Below are 25,854 nucleotides of genomic sequence, written 5' to 3' on the forward strand. Positions count from 1 at the left end.
AGACTCTTTGCACCCTGTGTTGCCTGTCAGGATACAACAAGACAGCCTAATTGAATGTATACAACTAAGTCACCTGAGATATCCATTCAATTAGTACAATAAGATGTGAACTCCTAGTGAAAAGGTTTGGGGCTTGGGTTTTAAAAGGCAAAATAACTCTAGTCTATCAGCAAATGTGTTAAGCCTGTCTGGTGAGTGCAGAGACCCTAGGAGTTCCTACAGGAGAGCAAGAGACAAGGAGACCCCGGGGGAGAGGAACACCTCAGTTCCAGACCAGGCACTGGGTTGGGCTAAATAGCACTGGGGATGTGGTCTCCATCACACACCCTGTTAGCCAGGAGCCCTGTGTTAGGGTCACACAACCCCACACAAGAAGCCTGTTCTCCATCCCTGACCAACCCAGAAAGCAGCACCCATGAACACTTGGCACCCTTCTCCAGCACCACTGCATGGATTTCAGTAGCGCAGGATAGACATGAAGAGAATCACCTTTTTGTCTTGCATTCCTCCTACTACTTACATAATAAAGCTATGTAAATGAAATGGGAAATGCCAAGGAAGACTACCCTTACCAAATCTGAAGAAGTATTTTATTTTATTTATTTTTATTTTAATTTGTCCTTCCTTTAATGTGTCATCTGCAGTGAGGACAGAATAAGATAAATTGGTCATATCCTGAGAAAACAAACATTTCTTAAGAAAACCACAAAGCCTAGGAGGGCTGTGAAATACAGTCTGCATGCCCTTCAACATATAATACATATGTCAGGTGGACACGTATGCTCCTGAACATGATTTGCAAACATGCACAGCCTTGTCCAGCGTTCTCGGTTACCTCAGCTTTGACCAGCTCCAGCATCTTGCCATTGCCCCAGACTAAGGAGCTCCAACACCAGGATCCCCTCTGTTCATTTTGTACGAGCAAGGCAGACAGCGCTTGGCTCCTGGCAGAGTCCCAGGGCACAGTGCCTGTTCTCAGCTGCAAAAGCAGAAGTCGAGACTTCTAATTTGGGCTCTGCCACTGTTTTGCTCTGGCTGCCCATAGAGAGAAGTGGTTGCTCCCGTTGGCTCAGCCGCCTTCCCATCCCGCAGACGGAAGCTCGGGGGCTTGGGGAAGGAGGGGCCGGAGGTCTGTGCCAGCTCTCACACTCGCACGTGGGTGGGTTATTTTGGAAACACAGGGCAGAGCTTGGTCTTAGCAGATATAGCATCGCCATATAAAAACAGTGGGTTTGGTCACTGAAGTGCTGAGGAAAACAATCTTTTTTTCTCATTGCAGGGAAACCTAAAGTCACCATGCAGTTAGCATACAAGCAGATCTCCTGCATTTCTGATAGTTACCCTGCCCCATCCTGGATTTGGAGGAACTGTCCTGAACTGAATTCATCTAAGTAAATAATTTTCTTTCCTTTGGCTTCATTGCAAAGACTGTATGTGAGCTATGTTTGACTAAATGAAGGCTGACCTGTAACAAGCTAAGCGTAAAAGCCCCAAATCAGAACCGGACTCCTTTCTTTTTCAGCTGTACAGAAGAAATTACTGAGGGGATTCAGAACTTCTTGCCAGAGAGGAGATCCCTGGGGTCATGGATTTCAAGCAGTACTTTAGATATAAAGGAGACAGCAACAACCTTCTCTGTTGAGTGCTGTGCAAACAATTCTGCTGGTTCAACCTGTGAAAAGAGTTTCATTAACCTGTCAGGTACCATAAGCCAATGTTTTAGCATAGGCTTTCTCAAGCTGATTAAAGATGGCAAAAGAGAAGCTGTGGTAATATTTATCTGGCTAGCTAACTGACAGTGCAATGGTCATTGCCAGTGAAATGCAAGCACTGTGCATGCAATGTGTGGAATGGTGGATGAATGATGGATACATGTCTCCTCTACAGTTTCAAACAAGGGTCTCTCCCATAAGGCAGAAATTTCACAAGAATAGGAACTGCAGGATGCAACCATGGAAAAGTGGGACCTACTTTTTCATTTTTTCTTTGTAATCCTTACCTGAAACCCAGAGGCAACAGCTTCTGAAAAAAAGACGGAGCTGCTTAGGTAGCTGGTGCCAGGTGTTAGCTCTGGTTCCTCTCCTGGAGCTCACTGTGGTACTACCATGATGCCCCAAACAGCCCATGGGAGCTCTGCTCAGCCCACAGGAGTGATTCTCACCTGCTACACAGACAGTTTGTGCTTGAGGAGCGCAGATGAGGAGCAGGGGTATGGGCTCCTTCAACTGCTGTGGGCAGGTAGCAAAAGACTAAAGCCTTTTGTGAAATGCTGTGCAGTCTCTCCTTTTTTTTAGGGGACACAAGAGATTCTTGCCTTGTTGAGTTAGAAAAGGCAACAGGATTATTTGCTTCTGTATGTTATATGTGTAACACAGTATACATTCTGTAGGGCAAAGCATTTCAGCAACAAGAAACGTGCTGCGGCACTTACATAGCGTTAGGAAGACATTTATGTTGTTCATTTGGAACAAGGGATTTCCTTTGCTGATGTTCTCTGCTTTCAGCCATGGCTGATAGAAGATCTCCCCCCAACTGAGAGGGATTCCCTAGAAAAGCCTCCCCGGCTCCCTGTGTGATCCCAGAGAGGTTATAGGAGCTACTGGATCTTGAACTTAGGGAGGAAGGCAACAAACTAAAAAAGCAGCTAATGACCACAGAGAAGAAAGCACAAAGTTTTCTGAGAAACTCTCAGCAGCAGAGCACTGCTCTGGAGGGGTTTTGCAGAGCTGGTCTGCAGGTGGCTGGTGCTTCAGGATCTGACATGAATGTCTTGGGGGAAGGCACAGGGAGACAGGAAAGAGAAATGATCAGAAGAAGAATCACTTGTTCCTCTGTTTATAGTCACAAAGTCCAATCCACTAAACACACTTCAATGCACTTAGATTTATTGATTCATATAACTTAAAAAAAATGAAAATAAATGTGAGAATTACCCACTTAACAAGTCCTGCCTATGTCCTTGCTTTGCATGGAGCTCTATCCCATTTAGGGTGCTGAGGAGGTTCAGGTGTGGGTGGTCTGCAAACTGGCAGAACTGATAAAATCACCATGGGTTTCCTTATGCTTTAGGCTTTACACACATGCTCTGATTCACTGTTTAATAATATGTATCTTTTAAAGTTGCAGGAGCGGTTTCTTCCCCCCTGGATAATGCTGCATTCTACGCCACTGCTGGATTTTTCCTCTTATTTGTTGCCTTTTTGCTTTTACTCATTTTTCAAAAATACAAAAAGGTAAAAGCAGACATAAATACCTGCCTCTTCTGCTTTTTTTTTCTTTTACCAAACTACTACTTCTTATCTAAGACTTAATCAACTTTTTTTTTAAAGCAATTCAGATATGAAACCCAGTTGCAAATGATACAGATGATAGGCCCATCGGATAATGAGTACATCTATATTGACTTCAGTGAATTTGAGTATGATCTCAAATGGGAATTTCCCAGAGAAAATCTGGAATTTGGTGAGCAATCCACAAGGCAAAACACAGTGTTGGAGTGGTACAGCGCGCACCGTACCATTTACACATAACGTGGACATATTGTGTTTTGTAGGGCAGGTCCTTGGCTCTGGGGCTTTCGGGAAAGTGGTGAATGCAACAGCTTATGGAATTAGCAAGGCGGGAGACTCGGTCCAAGTTGCAGTCAAAATGCTGAAAGGTACAATAAACTCTGCCTTTTGCAAGCAGGCATGTGCTTTAATGGCTCTGAAACAGAAGCAGTGCTGGAAATCCCATCAAACAGACTTTTAGCAGTTGTGTCTTACAACGCTTGGTTTCTCCTTCAGATATTTCAATTCTAGAAGGCACCACTGCACCTTATTCTTAGTGCAACTTCTCCTACACCTCAGTGAAGATCTGCGTTGCGTGGGGAAGGCTGGAGCTGTGTTGATCTAAAAATGAAGAACGGCGCTTTGTAGTGCGAATTAACCTGTGGTGTTTCACTGGTGCCTCTGTAGATTTGGGCCCAGGATCCTTTTTTCATGTAGCACTGTCTAGCTGTGCACTCCTTTTAGCTACCTAACACTGTTATCTTGCCTCCTGTCTCTGAGCTACCTTGTTTGCAAAATTTACAGCCCATCTTCCTGTAGTCTTTTCTTCCTGTCTAAACAGAACAATTTCTTTCTATCCTTCCTTGTAGGCCAGCCTTCTTAAAACTCTCATTCTCCTTCCTGCTCTGCTCCTGTCTCCCTCCAGACTCTCTTTGCCTCTAATAAACATGGTGTGCATGAGCCGAACAGGAATGCTACCCATTGAGTCTTACATACCACCATCCTGGTAATATGTAAGAGCATGAGCCTCTGCGACAGCACCAGCACTGCAGTGACACAAATTGCCACCCAGTTCCTTGCTGACAGCCCTACTTGCCAATCCTTCATACCCTATCTGCACGGTGCATTAAATTATCTGTCCTTCATCCACAGCTTTGCAGACATCTGTATGGAATTTCATCTGTATCGTTTTGGCCCGTGTCTCCAATTCACTGAGACCATAAAGACTGATTATTTAGTGAAAAACAACCCTAAAGCTATTAGTTAAAACAGATGGTCTTCTTAGGCATTGGAACACAACTGCTGTGTGCCATACTGCTGAGGAGAAATCTTTTTCCCTTAGCATTTCTCTTCAATTGGCTTCACTGACATTTCTTCTGCACTTGTGACAACCTTACTTATGCTACTCTCATTCCTTGCCAGCCTAAAAATGACAGATACTAACATTTTAGAATTGATTCCCCATCCCCTGCTTTTCCTTCCATGTTTGACTTAATTTTTATATTATACCATGATTTTCCAGCATGTTCCTAAACCTACTACCAGGTCAATTAATTTGAAATGAAGACTTGCATGAGACAAAGCAGTGCAGTACGTGATGTTTTGCATTCTTTGCTGGAGGTTTACAAGTTTTTGATGTTTTTACCTTCGCAGAAAAATCTGACACTTCAGAAAAAGAAGCTCTAATGTCTGAACTGAAAATGATGACTCACATTGGAAGCCATGAAAACATTGTGAACCTCCTGGGAGCTTGCACTGTATCAGGTAACTAGCAATTGTGTAAAGGTACCAATTAAAATACTCAAATTAATGAGGACTATTGTACAAAAGTATCAAAAAAATACCATTGTTAAAAGCAGTGTTAAAAGCATCTAAGTCATAGTAAAATGTGTATCCCTCAGGCTGCTGCTTCCCTCTTCTCTTGGGCACTCTCTTCTTTCCCTCTCTTTCCAAACAATTTTGTTGTTCTCTCTGGCCTAAAATAAGTTAAGGATGACATGAAAGCAAAGTTAAGACCTTGTGTGTACAGAAATTAATCCTTTCTAATTGCATTGACATGAAGTGATACAACAGTCTTTGAATGAAAGAAGTTTCCCTTGAACAGTAATAATGGCATTAATACAGACCAATTCTCTAAGAGAAAAGGAAAAACACCTCCAGAGCAAAGTACCTTTGTATCCACATAAATTTGTTCACATAAGAAATCATATTTTCAAAACAGAAAAGGAAATGTTATTCCCTGTCCAACTGTGAAGTTGTAGAAAGAAATGGAAAAATAACCAAGAGATTGACATGAATGGAAAGAAAAATAAAAGAATAGGAAAAAAATAAGTGGGGGGGACAGAATATTGAAAAGGGAGACGACTTTTCCAAAGGTCCACTTATAAAAATAAAATGAAGATGGGAAGAACTGCACAAAGTAGGGTTAGGAGGGAAGTAACAGGATATTATCATTACTTAATTGTTGTGTTTATTCTTATATCATCAAAGCAATGTACAAACACAGATCTCTCCTGTGCTAGGAACTCCTGGTCTAGCTAGTCCAACAGTACACAGGATGGGAGCTCTCAGAATTTTACCCAGGGTTTGTCCATGATGTGCATTGTAATATCTGTCAGAGAGTTTTATTAAGTCAGAAAGAGAAAAGCTATCAGCTAAGTCTTGTTTCCCTGGTGTGCATCAGTAGCAATACTGTCATGCAAAGACATACGGGGCATGAGAGAAAAGCAAACAACCAGATCATGACTGGTGTTGAAACCACATAGCGAGTTTCTAGGCAGTAGCTGATGCTGCCTTGTGAGGCACCCACTATTTTTTTTCCTAGTGTGCCTTATCTTGCTTGACAGGGAACCTTTTTTCAGAAATGTCCACAATTTGTGTTTAGTATCTCTCAAACAGAAGCGGTGATGTCAATGTAAGACGTTGCAGGGCAGTGTATGACCACTCTGAGCATTTCTAAATTGGGAACTTTCACTCTTCTCACTGGCAAAGGCTTGCTTCCAAGATAGGGAATGAGAGTTATTTTTCTTTTCCTTAGAAAGTGACCTGACCAGTGCTCCACTCGGACACGTCCCCGTGTAAGGTCCTTCTCCCACTGTCAGCAAAAATACCCAGATCTTAAATGGCCTTCTGGAACAGAGCATTACATTAATGCAGGTAGATGACAGGGATTAATGTAAGTCAAATGGTGCCAATTCAGACCACCAATTCAATTAACAGGCTGCCTTCTTTTTGTCTAACTGTGAGATGTTTAGATATTATGGTGCTTCTTCATAGTCTTTGCTCTTCTTCCCAGTGCTCTCCTTGAGCTTGCATAAGGATTTGTAATCCGTGCTGGACAAGGCGCTACTGGGAACATTCAGTTACAAAGATTTTCCAAAGGGAAATCCCACAAGTCAATCAGTACAGGTTATCTACCTGGAAAGGGAAGATGGCTGGGATGTTTAATACAGACTAATCCTGGGAGAAGATGAGGCCTCATTAGGGCTCTGATGCTATAGATAGTAGGAGGCATTTACATATCAAATTATTTCAGGACCAATCTACTTGATATTTGAATACTGTTGCTATGGTGACCTTCTGAACTACTTGCGGAGCAAGAGAGAAAAATTTCATTGGACACTCACAGATATCTTTAAACAACACAACTTCAGCTTTTACCACAATACCCATTTGGACCAAAATTCCAGGTAAAACAATACTTTAATAGCTCATGAAGCTACTGTCATTTTTAAGCTATATTCTCAGCTCTGATACAAATTGGTTTAAATGCTGAACTATTTAAGAGCTACCTTCATATACTTCAACGATCAAGGCCTGGAGAGGAACTGAGATCTAATTCATTTTGTGATGAAGTTCTCACTCAACTCCAAAAGACAAGAAATCTCTTGTTTATGTTTCCAGTACTGAAAAGACTTATGTCTGTGCCCATACTCTTGATAGAAACAGCTGGTAGAGCTATTATCACTGTAAAACAGTTTACAGTTCATGGTTATGTTATCCACTATATGAACATTGACAAATGTGTCATCTTCTCCAGAAAGGGAACCCCAGTAAAATATAGTGTGAATATGACTCTGTGCAGAGAGGATGACTTTGAAAACACACAACCAAGTCAAAACATAAACGTGGTTTCCGGATCAAATGGGGTTGTGCTGTGTTCTGAGGAAGGTAAGAGATGAAATGTGGTTTTATCTGCTTGTTAAATCCATTAGTATTGCATTTACCCTATTATTGATGTAGCTAGACTAGATACAGTGACACAAGAGGCCCCTGTATCTCTTCTGATAGATTTTTTGTTGGAGAAGGATTCAGCAACATTTAAAACCTCAGGTTTATGTTTCTAGTGATGATGTACATCGTATTTGAGCATTAAAATACACTTTATTTCAGTTAGCATCTGAGCAGAAGATGAAAAAAAGGATGCTCTTTGTCATGTTACTCTTGGTAGCATCATGTAAAAACTGTAATACAGTAAATGTAAAACAGCTACTACAATAAAGCAGAGAGCGAGGAAGCCCATGAAAAACTTGTACTGCTGGTTATCTTTCACAGATGAAATTAAACATGCAGACAGACAGATGGATGAAGAAGAGGATTTTAATGTGCTCACCTTTGAAGACCTTCTTTGCTTCTCATATCAAGTTGCCAAAGGAATGGAGTTTCTTGAGTCCAAATTGGTATGGTTAAGGGTAGCAAATAGTTTAAATGGAAAAGATGGCAAAAGTAGATCAGTTTAGTGAAAAACAGACTGGAGGAAAGAGACGGACAGTGGCAGGCTTGAATTAAACTTCCCTGTTTTGTGTAAGAAATACGAGGCTGCAATTTTAGGCATGGTCCTGAGCAAGAACCGTGCATCGCACTCTTCCTTCTGCCCTGGCCCCATGCCTTGCCATGAGCACCTAGTCGACCATCCAGCTTGCTCATTCATAAGGCAGTTGGAGTGGAAGGTGTACCAATTCATAGAGCTTTGCGTGATGCCATGACCCAAAGAAATTATTTCTTTTTGTTACGGAATGCTGTAGAGTGTTAACCCACATTTTCTCTGTAAGTGTATTCACAGAGACCTTGCTGCCCGGAATGTATTAGTGACCCACGGAAAAGCAGTGAAAATATGTGACTTTGGCCTTGCCAGAGATGTAATGAATGATTCCAACTACATTGTCAGGGGCAATGTAAGTTCCTGCCCGCTCTTTTTTTTTTTTTTTTTTTTTTTGGTGCCATGGGAAGAGTGATATGGAATCAAGAAGGTGAAACTTTTCATTTTTGTTAGCTTTATATATATATGTATAGACAGTGCAGAAATCTTACTTCTTCTGCCTTTGGCAAATACAAATTCTTGGCTTATAATTAACAGAATAAGAATATTGATAGTTTTGTAAATGAGATGTCATTTCAAAAACAGACTGAAATCTATTGGTGGAAAATGATGGATATTGTTTACTGTTACAGATAATTACAGCATAGGGAACATAGCATTTGTGTGGGGTATTGCAGATGCTCCATACATATAAGGAACCACAGTATGGACATCTCCATCTGAGCTGCTCACTCTGGAAGTCACAGATGTGAAATGAGCCCTTCTAGAGCACAGCTCTTTTCCTCCTTAAATAGTCATCTAAAGTGAATCAGCAGAACTGCTCTCGAAAGTGCCTATCCCTCTCCATATAGAGAATCTAAAGGGATTATTTAAGAGAGGCCCAGCTTTTCACTTAGCAAATACGATTTGATTCTCTGCAAGCAGTGAGAACTAGAGTGAGTCATCTAGACAGTGTCAAAACATGACTTGACATCCTTTCCCCCATCTGCACAGGCTCGCTTACCCGTTAAATGGATGGCTCCTGAAAGCTTATTTGAAATGACGTTCACAATGAAGAGTGATGTCTGGTCCTATGGAATATTGCTATGGGAAATATTCTCTCTGGGTATGTTCTGTAGCAAAGCAAAAGAACACAGCTCATTTTCACTATCTTTTGAATCAACACATTTTCTCCAATATTTTCAATAGGTGTAAATCCCTATCCTGGTATTCAGGTCGATACCAACTTCTACAAATTAATTCAAAGTGGATTTAAAATGGACCAACCATATTATGCTACAAAAGATGTGTGAGTATATTTTCTGAAAGGTGCATAGCATGGGGATTTAGGTTTATATGGTCATTGTTTTCGTGACCTTTTATTTATTATACATAGTACCCTGTTCAAAAAAAAAATCAACAGGTGAGATTACCTTATTCTCTGAAAAATGCTGAAAAACTCTGTAAGAAGGGCTGCTTGATCATCCTGACCCTACTTTGATTAGCTGGATTTTGCTAGGGGTCCAGCAAAGCCATGTATTTAATGTAACCATTTTCCTCTTCTTGTTTTTCTTAGGCATGACACACTCTGATCCAGATTCTTTTTATAAAATGGTCCCGATGTCTCGTAATTCCCACCAGACTTTGACCTTTCTCTGTAGTCACTTACTGCGGACTCCAACAGCTAATATGTTTCTCTATCACCTTTTTGCTCCTGCAGCTATTATATAATGAAGTCCTGCTGGGACCTTGATTCCAAGAGAAGACCCTCTTTTTCTTGTCTGGTTTCCTCTCTTGCCTGTCAGCTGGCTGAGGCAGAAGGAGCAGTAAGTAAACGTGGAAAAAAATCTCTCTCCTTATGCCCACAGAATTGTGCTTTTTTAATGAAGAGGCCAGTGCAGCTGGCTTTGGTAATGTAGATAGGTACCAGGTGGGAGGAGCTGAGCCTAGGTCATGTCCCGGCGGTCTCAGATTTGGGGGCTCTGGAGGGGGGTGTTGCCCATGTCCTCATAGACCAAGGGTCAAATGTCCTTCTCACGTGTTACTATCTACCACATTTTGACTGGTAGGTGAAAAATAAAGCAGGATCTGAGCAGCTATATTCTGTCTATACTAGACTCATGTCTCCTCAAAGAAGATAAACAGCTCCTTTCAAAACTACAGATTCTTTCCCAATTTTCTACCCCAGTCTAGACACACTATTACTCAGTACACGGTGTCCTTGTTAACCTTTTGGCATGTCAGGATTATAAACGATGCTGGTCTTTGCAGCCTTTAACCTTTGGCAGCCTGTTAGGCTGCCAGAAGCTGTCAGCCATAAAGGATCATTTCTCCTGCTCTTGCTCCCGTTGGATGCACGGGACTTGCACACTGGGCAGGAGCTGCGTGTGCTCCTGTCCTTACTACCATTACCAATGCCAGTTGACTCTGGTAACACTAAGAGGCTACTGGTTTGCTTGAGAAATTACGAGCTGTTTGGTGATTCATTTTAGTTAGAACAAAATCAGTGTTTGCTATCCCATGTCCTTTCTCAACCCTGCTCTTTTAGGCCAGATAAGACTGATTTCACTTAGGCAGTTGTATGAGCTGCCTTTAGAGTCAGTGAGATTTAATGGGCAGGTCTGAGTGTGGTTCTTCCATGGCCTGCAGAGATCTCTCCTTTAAGAGGAGATGGGTTTACAAGTACTGTAGAAAAACAGTTCTTGAACCAGAGCACATAAAAAATGGAATATATAATTTATTTTCTCTCCCCAAATTGTAGGCTTACCAAAATATGGAGAAAAGTGGTTCTACACAGAGTTCCAGTTACAAGAATAAACCGCATGTAAGCAAGGATGAGGAATCTCCCCAGTCTACCATTCTGCCATCAAATGAAGACTCTCAGGTTGAACAATAATCCAGTGCCTGGATTTATCTTGGTATTTTCATAAACTTCATGTGGCATTATATCACCACTAAGAAAAGAAGATCTTATCAGCTGCTGCTGTATTCACATTTCTTATGGTCCAGCCCATATTTCTATCACTTTCAGCAGAAGTCACAGAAAATGGTTTTTCAGTTCAGCAAATGCATATATTGCAAGACTAAAGCAGTTGTTTTTTCGCTGCCTCTTTACAACTGGAAATTTCTTATTTCTAGTTTTATGCAAACTGATGTAATCAATGCATTAAATTCAGACTGTTCTTGCCAAATTGCAAGAAAACGCATGAATATCCAAGATGTTTTAACCAATGTTTACAAGCATGGATTATGCAGATAGAGAAAAAAAAAATGGTGTTACTTTCAGGAGTGCTACATACATCTTGATTTCAAGATGCCAGTGAATATTGGAAATAAGTTCATTTAAGGGGACAACTCTAGATACACAAGTTTTAAAATATCAACCTTGTTTCTGGAGGATCTGTTAATGTGAGTGTGTATGACCATCTTATCCTCAATATCTCAGTTCCTGTAAAGTGCCTGATAGTTGTCCCACTCAGGTGAGTTGATTTCGTTAACGTTAAGTACTTGTGCAGGCTCTGTTCATCCAGACAGATGAGCCTCTATATTCACTGCTAGAAGTTAGACACTTCGGGGAGTGATTTCTTCTATCTTAAAAGCTAAAATATGCAGGAGGAATGATATTTGAAGATTATATTCACCCTTCCTGATGTTGAAAATTCAGATGACTAGTTCTGACTGGAAGTCTCACTTCCACTGAGCTACAGCTAATTCTACCCCTTGGGTTTTGCATGTTTTAATGTCAAATACATTTTTTAAATTTTAAATAAATTATCCTCAGTAGCAACTTAGGGGTGTAATATAATTACTCCCAATTCTAGAAGTCTCAGACACTGCAGTAAGATAAAAGTATGCCTCCCTCATTCCCGTGACAAGAATCAGGGGCTTGAGAGTTTTTAATGTAGAAGAAAGCACACATTATTTTCTTGATGATGTTTGGAGGATTTATAAATAGAGCTTTCATAATGATTAACAGTACATTTGTATCTGAATGAATCAAGTGAAAATACGTTGGCTAACAGTTTTCTTCCCTATTACATGTTACCAACATGCTAACCATGATTACAACTTCTAGTGACAATTGCAATAGCAATAACTGTTTGCATGGAATATGGCATCACATAAATTGCACTGCTCTTTACTAACACTGTCTGAAAATAATTAATGTTTTAAAACAGCAGTTATGAATTGTATATTTTGGATAACATGTTGTTGAATTATAAATCGCTGCTTTTCTATGAGACATAAACTACTGAAGAATAACTTGCAAATATAAAAACAGAAATATTACTTTTACACTGCATTTTCTGGAAAGTATGTATGAGCATTTAACACATTCCTACAGCACTGTTTCAAAGCACTCAGCAAAGAGCAGACATGATTTGTCGTGGTTAACATGTTGCCTGCAAAAGCTGAAAGGAGATAGCTGAGTGTCTTGTGTCAACACGAGTTTTCAGCAGTTCTGCCCTTCAGAATGAGAGAAGCAAAGTGCTGAACTGGTTGTATCCAAGCCTCAGTTGCCCCTGGAAGCTAAGCAGGTGAGAGCTTAACTCCCAATGAATGAACCGATGGGACTTCCAAACCTGTAAGACAAGACCGTTGTGCCTGGATGTGCAGAGGGTTGTGTGTCTGCTTCTCCAACGAACAGAGAGGGAGGGAACAAGCTACACAGTGGGAAATGGAGCACATTTGTTTCCTGGGCTGCTTCAAACCCAGCTTAGCAAAACATTAGACCACTAGGGTGTTTGTGCAGAGCCACAGCAAGTGCTGCTTAAGGAGCAGCACGTTTCTCTCATTAATATCCAGAGCCAAAACCTGTGTCTCTGGGAGCAGTTTCACTGGAGAAAATGCTAAACTCTCCCTGTGGTCAGTGGAAAGCGAAGAGCCTGTCTGCATATGTCCAACTGGGATGCCATTAGCCGGATGCATTAAGGCAGAGACTAACAAATATTCAGATTCATTAAGCAAAATGAGCAGGAATAGAACGGATTTAGGTACAGCTAACAACTGGAGGGAAAAAAAAAAAAGAAAAAAGAAAGAAAGAAAAAGAAAAAGAAAAAAAGTCGGCTAAAACTATTTAATTGCAAAAGGCACCACACTCTCCTTGAAGGGCAGAAGGGTAGAGGAAAAGGAAAAAGAAAGAGAGAGGGAGGGAGGGAAGCAGGAAGGAGGGAAGGGGAAAAGGAAAAAGAAAGGAAAAGGGAAAGGAAAAGGGAAAGGGAAAAGGAAAAGAAAAGGATTTTACAAGCCAAATTAAAAGACTGGGTGCCTTCAGGAATTACCCCAAATCGTGGCGTGCTAAGAGAAAATACCCAGTGACTCTTGCCAAGTTTACCAGACTTTTAAATATCTCTAAAAGGAGGTATGGGTAGCATCAGAAGTGACGTTTCCCTAAAAATAAAATAAAATAAAATAAAATAAAATAAAATAAAATAAAATAAAATAAAATAAAATAAAATAAAATAAAATAAAATAAAATAAAATAAAATAAAACAAAACAAAACAAAACAAAACTCACTTCAAATAACGGGCCGTAGTTTTCCTGGACTTGTCCCGCAGTCGGGCGAGCCCGAAGCCGCCCCGGAGCGCCCCGGTGCCCGCGGGGCCGCCTGCGCCGCGCCGGCACTAGGTGGAGCTCCGAGACCGCGGTGAGGGCCGCGCCGCCGCCCCGCAGCGCCGCTCGCTGCCCTGGGTCGGAGCTGGGGGGTCTCAACGCTCCTGCCCTCCCCGTGCCCTCCAGGAGTGACCGAGGCGGGCGAGGCGCAGCCTTCCGGCCCTGCTGGAAGCCGGGGCTGGGTCCTACAAGTCGCCCAAGCTCGTGTGGAGTTCTGCTTCCCCTTGCTCCCGCTGCAGAAGCCGGAGTGCCTGGATGAGAGCTAAAGTAACCCGAGGGAGCAAGGCTTGGGCTTATGGTGCCTGACTTCTGCACTATGAAGGAGAACCCAACGCTGACAATCAAGATCCTCATAAATTGGATTGGATGGATTGGACGCCAGAGCAAACTCGCCAGCTGAGCAGGCAGCCACCTCTCTACCCTACCGATGTGTCGCCGAAAGCACACACCAAAAATGAAAGGCCCTTCTCCTCCCAGCCCACAGGGATCCAACTGTGCTTCTCTCATGCAAGACCAGCTGCTTGGCTTGGGCGAAATCTCTGAGACCCCTCTTGGAGGAGCTGGGAGAAGCTGATCATGAGAGGAAAGATGAGAGGAAAACAGCAGTGACTGTCATATAAGGGCTCACACTTCTGCCAGGAAGTATTTTAGGGATGCAGAATTCCAATCGGGCTGAAAACTAGATCAGGACATTCTTCTGGATCTGGACACACATGAGTTGAGTTACTTTTCGCAGAGGTTGTGTTAAATCAAGAACTTGCTAGCCAGGACTCTCCTCCCAGGTAAGTGCACTGCTATGCAGTGAGTCACTCCTTTCTTCACTTCCTTCTCCACCCCCTTCCCCTCTATCTCCATGGCCATGCAAAGTAAAATAGCTTCAAAAAGAAGAACTGCAAGAGCCACCCAGACCCATCCAGACCTGTGGTTAACATCCACAAATCACTTCAGAAAGAGGTGGAAAGTGAGCCCAGCTGCTCACCCTTGGTGAATGTCCTGAGTACTGGGCTGTTAAACGGTGCCTTTCCAGACAGATGTGGAGGCCTGATGTGCTGTGTGCTCTCTGAGATGTTTCCTGAATCCAGTTTTGTGGAGGAGCTAGGAGAGGCTTGTATCCAGGATCCTATCTTAGAGATCACTCAACATCAAGATTTGGGGGTTTATGGTTATGTCTAAAAAATTGGTTACCCAGGTACACTGGAAACCTTTCTGATTGAAAAATGAAGGTGTCTTGTCAGTTTATAACTGAGCAGGGATTTTAAGACCCATGTTCTGAGTTGGGTACTCACTGTGTCAGGAAGGTGCCAGCTCCACAAAGTCATTTCAGACGGGCTGCAGTTCCATTTATTTATATACTGCCAAGCAAATCTAATTCCTGACTGTCAGCCACTGCTATTGCATTCTACCTAGACCCAGAGCTGATCCTCTGCTTTGTCACTTACTTGTAGATGGGCACATCTGTGACTCAAAGCACTTGTTCTGGAAAGATGTGTCACCTGTGCCCCATGGCTTTGCTGGATTTGACGTTGATGTAGACAGTCTAAGTCCTTGTGGAAATCCCAACAGCACAAACAGGTCTACAGCTGACAGTTCTGCTCAGTCTTTTTGTAATAAGCTTGTGGCTTGGTCACTTATTTTCAGGATACATGGGTACTTCACAGTCTAAATAAACGTGACCCACAATCCCTGAGACACCCAATCCCCCCTTGTTTCTGAAAGCCTAATACCCCTTCCCTGGTCAATGCCTTGGGCACTAGAGCCCAGTCAGACAAGCACTTGCCTCTTCTCTGTCCAGCCCAGCTTGATGGACACTCACTGCATGCACAAGGATCCACCCTCTTCCAAGGGATCTGGTGGCAACTTCCTTGCTCCGTGCCCAGTCCAGTGGGCTGTCCACTCGCTAAAGACATGGTTGTCCTCTAGCTGAAGGGAATATAGCTTCTAAGAGGGCTGTGGGTTTCAGATCCTAAAGAGAGGCAGTAGTTTTTCTCATGAAAAACTACTATTTGCCTGATGTAGACTGGAAGGTCCTTTAGAAAAGCCTCTAGAATCACTTTATCAAAGGAAGCAGACTGGAAGTGGCCTAGGCACCCAGGGTCTGAGGAATTAAATCGAGAGAGGACCTTTTCTTAGATGTTGGACTGTGACCTGTCTGAACTATGCTCTGCTGAGAGCCAGGCCTTGGCCAAAGTAGCTCAGCCCATGAAGGGAGCAGCCAGAGGAGGGCAGTGTGGGCCAAAGCTATGAACCTGGCCCTGAGATCCAGGCCCAGCCCTACCTTGAACTCTCTGGGGAGCTCCAGAACCATTTTTGGTCACAGTCTTCCAAACCAGAAAAATCAGATGAGACTGTACTACGCTCCAAGGGCCTGGATAAGACTGCAGAGGTCCAACAGGAGGTGGTGGAGAGCAGCCAATCACCATTCTCTCCTTGGGGCCGAGAGGAGTGTTTCCATTTGGTTTGTTGGTTGTCGTTATTTCCTTTGCTTTAGAGGTAACAACAAGAAGAGTCTTCTGTCTTCTTACAGTCCTAGAATAAATGGAGCTGTTTTCAGGAACAGACAATGGGATGATGGCGTGAAAAAAAATGCAGTCCCAAGTGCAGTATTTGGGGAAGCAGTGAACCAGGGAAATCCCTCTGACATCCCACAGCAACACTCTGTATGGGAGCTTTGGCCTGCTCCCCATCAGGCCAAGGAAGCCTGATCCTGAAACTGCCTTTTCTGCATTCCTGTATTGCCCAGCAGGATTTGGTGCTCCTTATTCACGAAATGCCCCAGACCTGCAAGGCTGTGTGTGGTTACCAACTTTGTAACCTTCAGCCCTGCCAACTGGTTGGCTGGATTGAGCCCAATATAAAGCGTGGGCTGAGGGACATGGCACTGTGGGAAGGTGCCATATAGCTTCTCACCATGCGAGGTCCTGGGGGAAAATGCATGAGCAGAACCAACGCTGTCGGACGTGTGGGAAGACATGGTCTGCACGTGCATCACCTCTCCTTGGGGGATATATTTCAAAGCCAGGAGAGGTAGGAAATGAATCAGTCAGGGAGACAGTGAGGACATCTCCCTTAAACTGCCCCAGGGCGCGGTAGGGGACCTTGGCCGTGGATTTGCTGATGGTGACCGTGTGGAAATCATTTTGCAGTGAGAATTTGACAGGTTTTTTTTTCTTGGGGAAGGAGTCCACACAACTACTAGCGGCCCCGCGCTGGCAGGACGCGGGACAAGGAGCAGCGTCGCGGGATGAAGCCTCTCGGTGTCCCCTCAGCAGCCGGGCGGCCGGCAGGGCCCTCTGTCCCCAGGCAGGACCTGCCTTTTCTTCCCGCAAGGCCAAGGGAGGCAGCTGGAGAGCCCCGCGCTGCCCCAAACCCCGTCCCACAGGGAGCCCCGCGGGGACTGGGCAAGATTTTCCGTGTGGGTCTCCGGTGCTCCTGCGTGGGGCGGCATGGAGTGAGGGGGGCTTCGCCTTGTTACCCGTTTTGCCTGTCTCCCCCCGCCGACCTGAACCTGCCCGGCTTTCCTTTCCTCTTGCACCCTGAAAAGCGAGCCGGGCAAAGGCTGCATTTCACCACCCAGCAGAAGCTGGTGGCTCAGAAGGCCTCCAGCAGCGGAGATCCGTGCGATTCCCAGGGAGCAGAGCAACGCCCGGCCCGTGTAAACAGGCTCGGGAGTGAGACGAGGATCAGCCTTTCCTCCCCGTACAAAACGAGCATTTCTCAGATAGCGACCTAAGCACAAGATCGGAGCAACGGAAGGAAATCCAGGCCGTACTATTGCTGAAGAAAACCTCTAGCAAATAATTCGGCTTTTCCCCTTCTCCCCTCACGCGCTTAACTTAGACCCTTGATTCCTGCGGGGGGAACCGGGGCTCGGCAGCACCTGCCCGAAGCGCCGCGGGGCCGCGTCCTGTCGGGACGGGCAGCGGGAGGAGCGGCCCTGGGGGGCACCAGGGCTTGGCACAAGGTGCCACTTCCCCTCCCCCGTCTCCGCTTGGTCCCTGGCAACGCGAAGCGGCTCGGGAGCGAGCGCCCAGCATCGAGCCCGCTCCTAGAGGCATGTGCTTAAACAGCCGAGTATCAACTCCACGATAAAAGTATTGGGTTATTCTGCAACGTAATCTACATCAAAGCCTCGAGGGCTGCCGGCTTGAAAAGATCCAAGATGTTTTCTAAGTCCTTATCATGTCTGTGCTTAGGGGGAGTCATAAATTCCACAGGTCGGACTAACTAACACACGATTCCTCCTTCCCTTCGCTCTCCTTGGCCACCAAAGGGCTTTCAAGCAGGCCTTTTTTTCTTTTTTTTTTCTTTTTTTTTTCTTTTTTTCTTTTTAAAAACCTTGCAAACAAAGCTCCCGGTTCCGCGTCGTTAAGGAAGGGGGAAAAGGGGGATTTCTTTCTCCACTCCGATTTTCTCGAAGAATCCGAAAAAAAAATAGAAACAAAAAAAAATCAAAATGAATTAAAAAATAATAATAAGAAGAATTCGCATCCCTGCAAGAATCCAACCCAGGGAAAGGAGCCCGGGAAAAAAAGCAATCGCCCTGGACTATGCGGCGCTCGCCTTTTCCCGAGATTTAACGGGGGGCATGTCTGCCACGGGGATCCCTGGGATCTGCTGGGAAAGTGGCGGCTGCTGCTCTCCTCGGTATCCCGTAACCCATCCACAAAACCAGGGCTTGAGGCATTGATGAACCCGGGCTCGGGGCCCAGCTCTTCGTTTCAGATGGGGCATCTCATGCCCGGCTTTCCGGGTCTCCTGGAGCTCCCGGGTCTCCCATCAGTCACGGGGTTGCTGACTTGCTGCCTTTCCCATCCCTTCGGAACGGGCAGGCAGATCTCACCGGGAATTCTTATTTAGCTCAAAAATTAACTCTGGGGCTGAAGGGCGAAAGGCACCCAGGCAAAATCCCCCTCGAAAGCGGCCAGTGGGGAAGGCAGAGAGCCTGGCCGGGCTCCCGCTCGCTTTCCTGGCAATCGCTTCTCGTCCCCGCCATGCTGAGCGCTGCCGTGACCCAGGACCCTGGGCGGGGGGCTGCACTGGCTGCGGCGGTGACAGCCGCATTTCCTTGGGCCAGACCCTTGGGTGAAAAAGGAGGCGCGGAAAATATACGAATAAACAAGAAAGAAAGAAAAAAAAAAGAGAGAGAAACATTCTCCGATATTTTCCCAAGCAGCTGTCTAGATTCGGCACTTGGCAGCTCCATAGGTGTCGGGTCACTTTTCCACAGTCAGGATCTGACTAAATTATATTTTATATAAATATATATACTATATATATATGTATGTAAAGAAAGAGCTGAGCAAGAGCTGAGAGTCTCGCCCGTGTGGGGATGAGGGTGCAGCTGCGCCCGGGACTTGCAGCCGAGCAAGGGCTCCCCGGCAGGACACGCTCCGCTCCTGGGACTGCGAATCTGATCCGAAGGCGGCGGAAAATCCTGAGATGGGGAGAGGGAAGGAGCAAGCGGGCAGCTAGGGCCACCTCAGGGACGCCCCATGGCCAGACACCCTTCGCTGCCGCCGGGCGAAAAGGGGGGAAGCCGAGTGAGAAAGAAACGGTTCGAGGCTCTAGCCCTCTTCCTTAAAGCTCTTTGTTTGGGAGATTCCTGCCCCAGTCCAGAGGAGGTGAACCCAGCTAAAGGAGGAAAGGGTGGAGAGCGAGTGCCAGGCCTGGGGAGCTGCTGTGCCCGGACCCGCTGTGGACACGGGGAACACCGAAGAGGGAAAGGAACAGGGAGCTGAAGGCCCCTCATGTTGTTCCTGTGAGGGGCGACAATTCATCTCCCGACCTTCAAATCGGATTCCCCAGGCCGACCCCCTCGCGGTGCGGGGGCTGCGGGCGACGACAAGCTCAGCCCCGGAGCAGCTTGAGTGCCGGAGGGGGCCACTCTCGTTTTAAGCAACGGGCTCGTGCAGCGGAGCGGCCGCCGGTGCCGCGGGGAGCTCGGCCCCATCCCCTTGGAAAGCGGCCGATTTCCAGCGGCTTGGGAATCGGGGAGTGGGACCCGGCCCGGCCCTCCGAGCTCTGAGAGCTCAGGGAGCCGCCTCGGAGCCTTGCCCAGCTCCGCTGCACAAGCCCCGGGGCTTTGATCCGCTCCATGGTAGATCTACTGCTCGGCAAAGGATCGCTGCCCGTGTCACCTCTCCGGGCTTCGCCCCCCATGCTCACGATGGCCTCGGGCCCCATCCCCGCAGCGCTGCCCTCTGCCCGCCTGGGCTCCGCGGATGGAGTTGCTTCCCCGCGGCCACCGTGTGCCTCAGGCACCGAGCCGAGCCGCTCCGGGCATTGGCTCGGGTTAGGTGCGTTTTAATAGAACATATTAGGATTTTTGTCATTTTAATTGCCCCGTCTTCCGTTTATGGCTTCATCAAATTCACATATGCATAGATCGGCTTTGTCGGTGCTTATCAGGAGAGGCGATTACTCTGAGGGCGCGCGGCGTTTCTTTCCCGGTTAAATTTCAGTGGCTGCCCGGACAGCGCTGAGGGCAACGAGCCCCGCTCCCTCTGCGCGTTAGCCCCCGTGCAGGGCGCGGGGAACGGTGAGGGCTGGTTGTGGAAAACAGCAGCAGAGGGAGAAAATTTGTGAGGAGAGAGAGGCTGGAGTTTCCCCCGTCCGCTTTGCTATTTCGTTGATATTGTAGTATCAGGATGACGAGAGACTATCAACGAGAAGTGACTGTATGAACACTTATTTATTGTGCATGCATTGAATTCACTAATATCTATATACATATATATGTATGAGCTATTAAATATATATATACAGTACCTGCCTGCGATATCATAAATACAGTAAATCTCGATAACCCCTCGTTGTTGAGTGCCGACACTTCTAAAATGTGGGCGAGGGCTACGCCAGACCTTGGGTCCCACTGCGTTGCTCTGTGGTGTCCCCCAGGAGCAGACACGGAGTCATGGGGCTTTCCCGGATCCCTTCAGGAAACAAGTCGGGAAACGTTGCTCAGTTATTCCTGCTCAGATTTTTTTTTAATAAAGCTACAAGGCATTCCCAGGCTCTGCTCCAAAGGGATCCATCGGGAGCCCTGGGAAGCAGGGGTAAGAGTGGAATTTGGCAGGAGTGACGCTCGCGGGGGGAGCCATAGCTGCAGACCTGAAAGTCGCCCCAGGCTGCAAATCTCTCCGCGAAAAAACACCTCGGGGATTTTTTTTTTTTTTTTTTTTTTTTTTTTGTGCCTGCACAAGAAGGATGAAAAACACCCTCAGGGCAGCGAGAACTCGAGTTCGCGGGGAACCCGCGGCCCCGGGAGCGGGCCCGACGCGGAACATCGTGGGGCGGCTGCGAACCGCGATGGGAAAACGGGACGAGGCTCCCATGGCCACGCAGCTCTCCCTGCGGGCGAGGGGTTTCATCGCGGTGTCAGAGGAAGACATGCAAATATGCAAGCGTTTTCTTGCATTGTCCCCGCTCAGGGGGAAGAGTTAAGGCATAAAAGCGGCGGGGGGAGATGAGAGAGGGGGTCGCTTCTTCAAAGAGAGCCGGTTTCCGAGGAGTTGGCATAGGAAAAAATAAAATTAAATTAAAAAACAGCTGAGCCAAGAGGAGCAGGTCGCGGTTTCGCAGGGACTCGGGGAGCTCCGCTTCCTCCCGGACGCTTCCGCATCGAGACGGAGCCGGTGCCCCCCGTGTGGCTCCCGTGCGGCCCAAAGACGTTCCGGTCTAGCTGCATCCACTTTATTATTGTTATTATTCGGTTTTTTTTCTTCCATTTTTTTTTATTTATGCTAACGTGCACGTCGGAGGGCACCGGGAACAGGGCTTGGGCGGGTCTAAAGGAGGGAAGGCAGCGTCTCTCCTTGAAGCTTTGCCGCCACAAACGAGAGAAATAAAGCTACCCCCTTGGAAATGGGGGGATTTCTCCTCTTACCTCGCCTTCATCGCCCGTAACCGACTGGGAGCGGGTGGGAAGAGCGTTGGAAAAAGCAGTAGGCCGCCGCGGTGAGGTTTTTGCTTAAAACAACCACAGCAAAATCGCTTTGCGGATTTTTAATCAAAACTGCCTCCTCCGCCGCCCCTTACCCCCACTCCCCAGCCCCCTGCCAGCCCCAAGCACGGGGAAGAGCTGGTTAAAGCGCTGCCCGCAGCTCGCCCGTGCTGCACGGTTCCCATCTTCCCACCCTCGCCCTTAGATCTCCCTCTCTGCCTTTTGCAAGTCTCTTGATTTCATCCTTTGAACCTGTGATTGGAGGTTAAAGTGCACCAGGTTGCAATGGAAGGAGGAAGCTCTTAAACAATAAAGGCTTGAATATTTAGCTGTGATCAGGTCGCTGCCCTCTCCTTATCTTTTTAAATGCAAATCTTCTTTTAGGGGTTAGTAGCTATATACCGAGCGCCTCTCCACGTCACCTGCCTTTGGTGTGTCTGGCCCATTACTAATAGAGCCTTGTAAACAATCGTTAATCATGTAAGTGCTGCTGGCCATTGGGTTCGGAGCGGGAGCGCGGGCCGCGGCCCCTCCGCCTGCCCCCTCCCCGCCCCGGGGCGCCCGTCCGCAGGCGCAGCGCGCAGCTCCGCGGGCCCCGGGCAGTGATGCGGAGAGCGGCCGCCGGGGCCCCGCCGTCATGTACGTGAGCTACCTGCTGGACAAGGACGGGCCCATGTACCCCGGCCCCGTGCGCCACTCGGGGGGGCTCAACCTGGCGGCGCAGAACTTCGTGGGCGCGCCGCAGTACGCGGACTACGGCGGATACCATGTGAACCTCGAGAGCGCCCAGTCGCCCGGGCCGGCCTGGCCGGCGCCCTACGGGGCGCCCCTCCGCGACGACTGGGCCGCCTACGGGCAAGGGGCGCCGGCGGGTGCTGCGGGCGCCGTGCACGGCCTCAACGGCGGCTCGCCCGCCGCGGCCATGGCCTACAGCCCCGCCGACTACCACCACCCCCCGCACGGCCACCACCACCACGCCGGGCCCGCGCCGCACTGCTCCGCCGCCGCCGTCATGCAGCCCCTGGGCGCCGCCAACGCCGCCCCCGAGCCGCTCTCCCCCGGCGGGCAGCGCCGCGGCCTCTGCGAGTGGATGAGGAAGCCGGCGCAGCCCCCGCTCAGCAGCCAGGGTAAGCGCGGCTCCAAAAGAGGGGGGGATCCGGCGGGGCGCACCCCGCACCCGCTGTGACGGGACGGGACGGGAGCGGGCAGGCGGTGCCGGGGCGGCCGCGGGTCCCCGCCGCTCGCTGCGGCCGCCCCAGGGCCGCCCCGGGCTGGGTTTGCTCGTGGCGGAGCAGTCTGCTGCTGCTGTCCAAAAACGGGTCTGGTAAAAATAAATTAAAAAAAAAAAACAATTAGACAAACCGATTCAAGAGGCGGTCTTGGCGGGTCCCGGCGCTGCTTCACGTCTGGCTATTGCTGGGAAGCAGCGGAGGCGCCTGGGCTGCGGTGACAGCCGCTCCGCGGGGGCGCCGGGAGCGGCTCTAGCCGGAGCCGCCGAGTCCCGCGGGTCGCGCTCCGCGCGGGGCGGCCCGTGCGCCCCGTCGGGGCAGAGAGGGCCCTCGGGGGCGCGTTCGTGGAGTGGTCGGAGCAAGGCGCGGAACTGGCTGGCACGGCGGGGAAATGCTCGCTCTTCCTCCCTCTGCTCCGTTCGTCCACTTATAGCCACTTAAAAGATTTTTATAACCAATTACAGTCATATAAATCATCGGCCGGTGTCGCTTCGCATTTGTTTCTGAGTGACTGGGCGCCTACCCTCTGCTAACATCTCCGTGCAGCCAGGCCTGCCATGAGCGCTGCGGGCCGCGCCAGTCCCCCTACAGCCCCACGCGGGACACGCGGTGTCCCACGCGGGATATGCGGTGTCCCCAGCAGCTCCACGAGGAACACGTGGTGCCCGCTCGCAGCCCCACGCGGCTACCCCTACACGCCGCTGTCCCCTCTCCGCGGTCCACGGGACAGCCGCGGGTCGCGCGTGTCCCCTCGCAGCCCACGCGGGGCGAGGGGCCGTGGGGCGGGTGCAGGAGGCCGGCGCCACGCTCCCTTGTCATGTTAATACCGTGTGGAGCAGCAAGGCTCTCTCTTAGGTCCTCCCCGCGTCCACGGCTTGGAGATGCGCGCCCACTGGCTTTGGTATCCCCCGGCCCTCCTCCTGCCTCCTTGGCGCCCCCTTCATTTTTTTTCCCTTTTCATTTATTTATTTATTTATTAGTGGGAAAAAAAGAGAGAGAGGGAAAAAAAAGCGGCAACTTTCTCAGTTTCGCACCAATTTTTGATGACTTCTGGCCTCCCTCTCCCCTGCGATGCCTTCCGCGGAGAGCGGCGCGGCCGGGGCGGCCCGGGGACGTCGGCGCGGGGAGGTTGCGCTTCCCGGCGCAGCCCGCGGTGTTCCCAGCGCTCGGGCCTGTTCCGTGGCGCTCGGTGCCCTGTCCCCATTCAAATGCTGCCTTTGGAGCCAGTGTTTATGTTAATGCGCGGGGCTGGGGGGGGATGAAAGCGCCCGCCGCCATTTGTTCAGTAGTGGTAATTCAAACAGAATGCGGCTGTCATTAAGGCTTTGAGAGGGGGGTTCTTTGATAAGATCGCCTTGTCCGGCATTGTTTGCGGCTGTGTTCCCTATTCACCGGCTCTGGGGAGGTTTCTCTGATCAGCCTTGTATCTTTACAGGGTGCTTTTGTTGCGGTTTGCGGAGAGCTTACCTGAACAAAGTCAGCCCGCTGGCCATTAAGCACCTAGGGGGCAGAAACTCCCAGCTCTTCAGATCTCTGCTGGGCCACAGGGCCGGGGATGCAACCAGTTAAACGAGAAACAATCAGGGAAAAAAAGCAGGGCAGTTGAGGCAGTCATGCATGCTGGCCATGCATGCGGGCATTCTCCCGCGCTCTGCTTCCTTCTCATTGACTTCTTGGTTTTGGGGGGGCTGACATTGCATGGAATCCCTCCAGGGTCACCGAGAAGTCCAGAGCTTCAAGCGGGGCCTGTGGAGGCCCTGCCGGCCGCTCCCGAGGAGGCCCCGATGTTCCTGGTTATCGCTGGTTCCCTCCTCACTCCCGCCGTGCCCAGAACAGGGTTGTTCTTCCTGGTTTTCCTTTTTTATTTTACTTCCCCCCCCCGCTCTCCTCTTTGATTTATTTTTTCTTGGTAGGGAAAGCGCAGCAAAATGTGCAACAAAACGCGCGCAAAATAGAGGCGTCTTAAGCAAGATGGCTGGAAGTTGCTCGGGGCCTGCGGCCGGGACTCATACCCTGCTCTCGCCTCCTGATTACAAGTGACATCCCCGCAATTTTTGCAGCATCTCCCCAGGGTCTGAGGCAGGGGTTAGCCCCGTTCTGTTTGCAGCTCTTCGAGCGGCCTCGTCCTACTCGCAGAGCTCCCGCGGGGGACGATCCGCCCGTTTTGGTCGCTCTTCTTCTCACCGTGCCCTTCTTCCCCGCAGTGAAAACCCGCACGAAAGACAAGTACCGCGTGGTGTACACGGACCACCAGCGGCTGGAGCTGGAGAAGGAGTTCCACTACAGCCGCTACATCACCATCCGGCGGAAAGCGGAGCTGGCCTCCAACTTGGGGCTCTCGGAGAGGCAGGTGTGTCCCGGCGACAGCCACGTGCTGCGGGGGGACACGGCGGGGGGCAGCGGGGCGTCCTGCGCGGGTTGGACAGACGGGAGGACAGGGAATTTGGGAAGCCTCCCCGGTCAAACCGCGCTCTCCCCTCCGGCAGGTGAAAATCTGGTTCCAGAACCGGCGCGCCAAGGAGAGGAAGATCAACAAGAAGAAGCTGCAGCAGGCGCAGCCCGGCGCGGAGCCGCTCAGCCCCGCGCTGCCGGGCCCCGCGGGCGCGCAGTGAGCGCGCCCGCCGCCGCAGCGCACGGACTGCAGGGAGCGCGCGGGGGCCGCGGGGACGCGCAGCGCCGGGCCGCGACCCCCGTCCCCCCGCCTATGCACTAGGACGCCCCGCGGGGCCTTGTGTACAGAGTGTACAGTGTCTGCGTCTCGTCGTCCGGGGGGGCAGCGTGGCCAGGGCTTTATTATTATTATTATTATTATGTTCTCATGTTCCTTTTTTTTTTTTTTTTTTTAAACCCTGGAGTTCGTTAGATAACCGGGGAACGCGGGCGCTGCCCGTCGGGGCTCTCCCCGATGTATCTCAGGGATTGATCCGAAAGGTCTTAGAAATGCTGTTGAGCTAGCGATGGATTTTAATAGGAAAAAAATTAAAGCACATTTTTTAATTTTT

At 48.7% G+C, this 25,854-nt stretch overlaps 2 protein-coding genes across 2 annotated transcripts in view; both read left to right on the top strand.

Annotated features, from left to right (window-relative positions):
* FLT3 (fms related receptor tyrosine kinase 3) overlaps positions 1–10,963 on the top strand; it is a 32,060-nt gene extending 21,097 nt beyond the window's left edge. The window contains exons 12-25 of the mRNA XM_088522148.1: positions 1,280–1,391; positions 1,523–1,701; positions 3,121–3,233; positions 3,330–3,462; positions 3,554–3,658; positions 4,923–5,033; positions 6,805–6,958; positions 7,309–7,439; positions 7,824–7,948; positions 8,321–8,443; positions 9,082–9,193; positions 9,277–9,376; positions 9,788–9,893; positions 10,829–10,963. Of these exons, the coding sequence (XP_088378274.1) occupies positions 1,280–1,391; positions 1,523–1,701; positions 3,121–3,233; positions 3,330–3,462; positions 3,554–3,658; positions 4,923–5,033; positions 6,805–6,958; positions 7,309–7,439; positions 7,824–7,948; positions 8,321–8,443; positions 9,082–9,193; positions 9,277–9,376; positions 9,788–9,893; positions 10,829–10,963 (1,739 nt within the window). The remainder of the gene's footprint in view (positions 1–1,279; positions 1,392–1,522; positions 1,702–3,120; positions 3,234–3,329; positions 3,463–3,553; positions 3,659–4,922; positions 5,034–6,804; positions 6,959–7,308; positions 7,440–7,823; positions 7,949–8,320; positions 8,444–9,081; positions 9,194–9,276; positions 9,377–9,787; positions 9,894–10,828) is intronic.
* An 11,076-nt stretch (positions 10,964–22,039) lies between these two features.
* CDX2 (caudal type homeobox 2) lies at positions 22,040–25,492 on the top strand. The gene is made up of 3 exons (XM_088522125.1): positions 22,040–22,750; positions 25,057–25,202; positions 25,339–25,492. Exons 1-3 carry the CDS (start codon positions 22,261–22,263, stop codon positions 25,462–25,464), a joined length of 762 nt encoding a protein of 253 aa, XP_088378251.1. The 5' UTR covers positions 22,040–22,260; the 3' UTR covers positions 25,465–25,492.
* Positions 25,493–25,854: the final 362 nt, after the last annotated feature.

The sequence above is a fragment of the Tinamus guttatus genome, unplaced genomic scaffold (genome assembly GCF_059628265.1).
Source record: "Tinamus guttatus ecotype Peru unplaced genomic scaffold, ASM5962826v1 Tinamus_guttatus_pri_ptg000150l, whole genome shotgun sequence".
NCBI lineage: Eukaryota > Metazoa > Chordata > Aves > Tinamiformes > Tinamidae > Tinamus > Tinamus guttatus.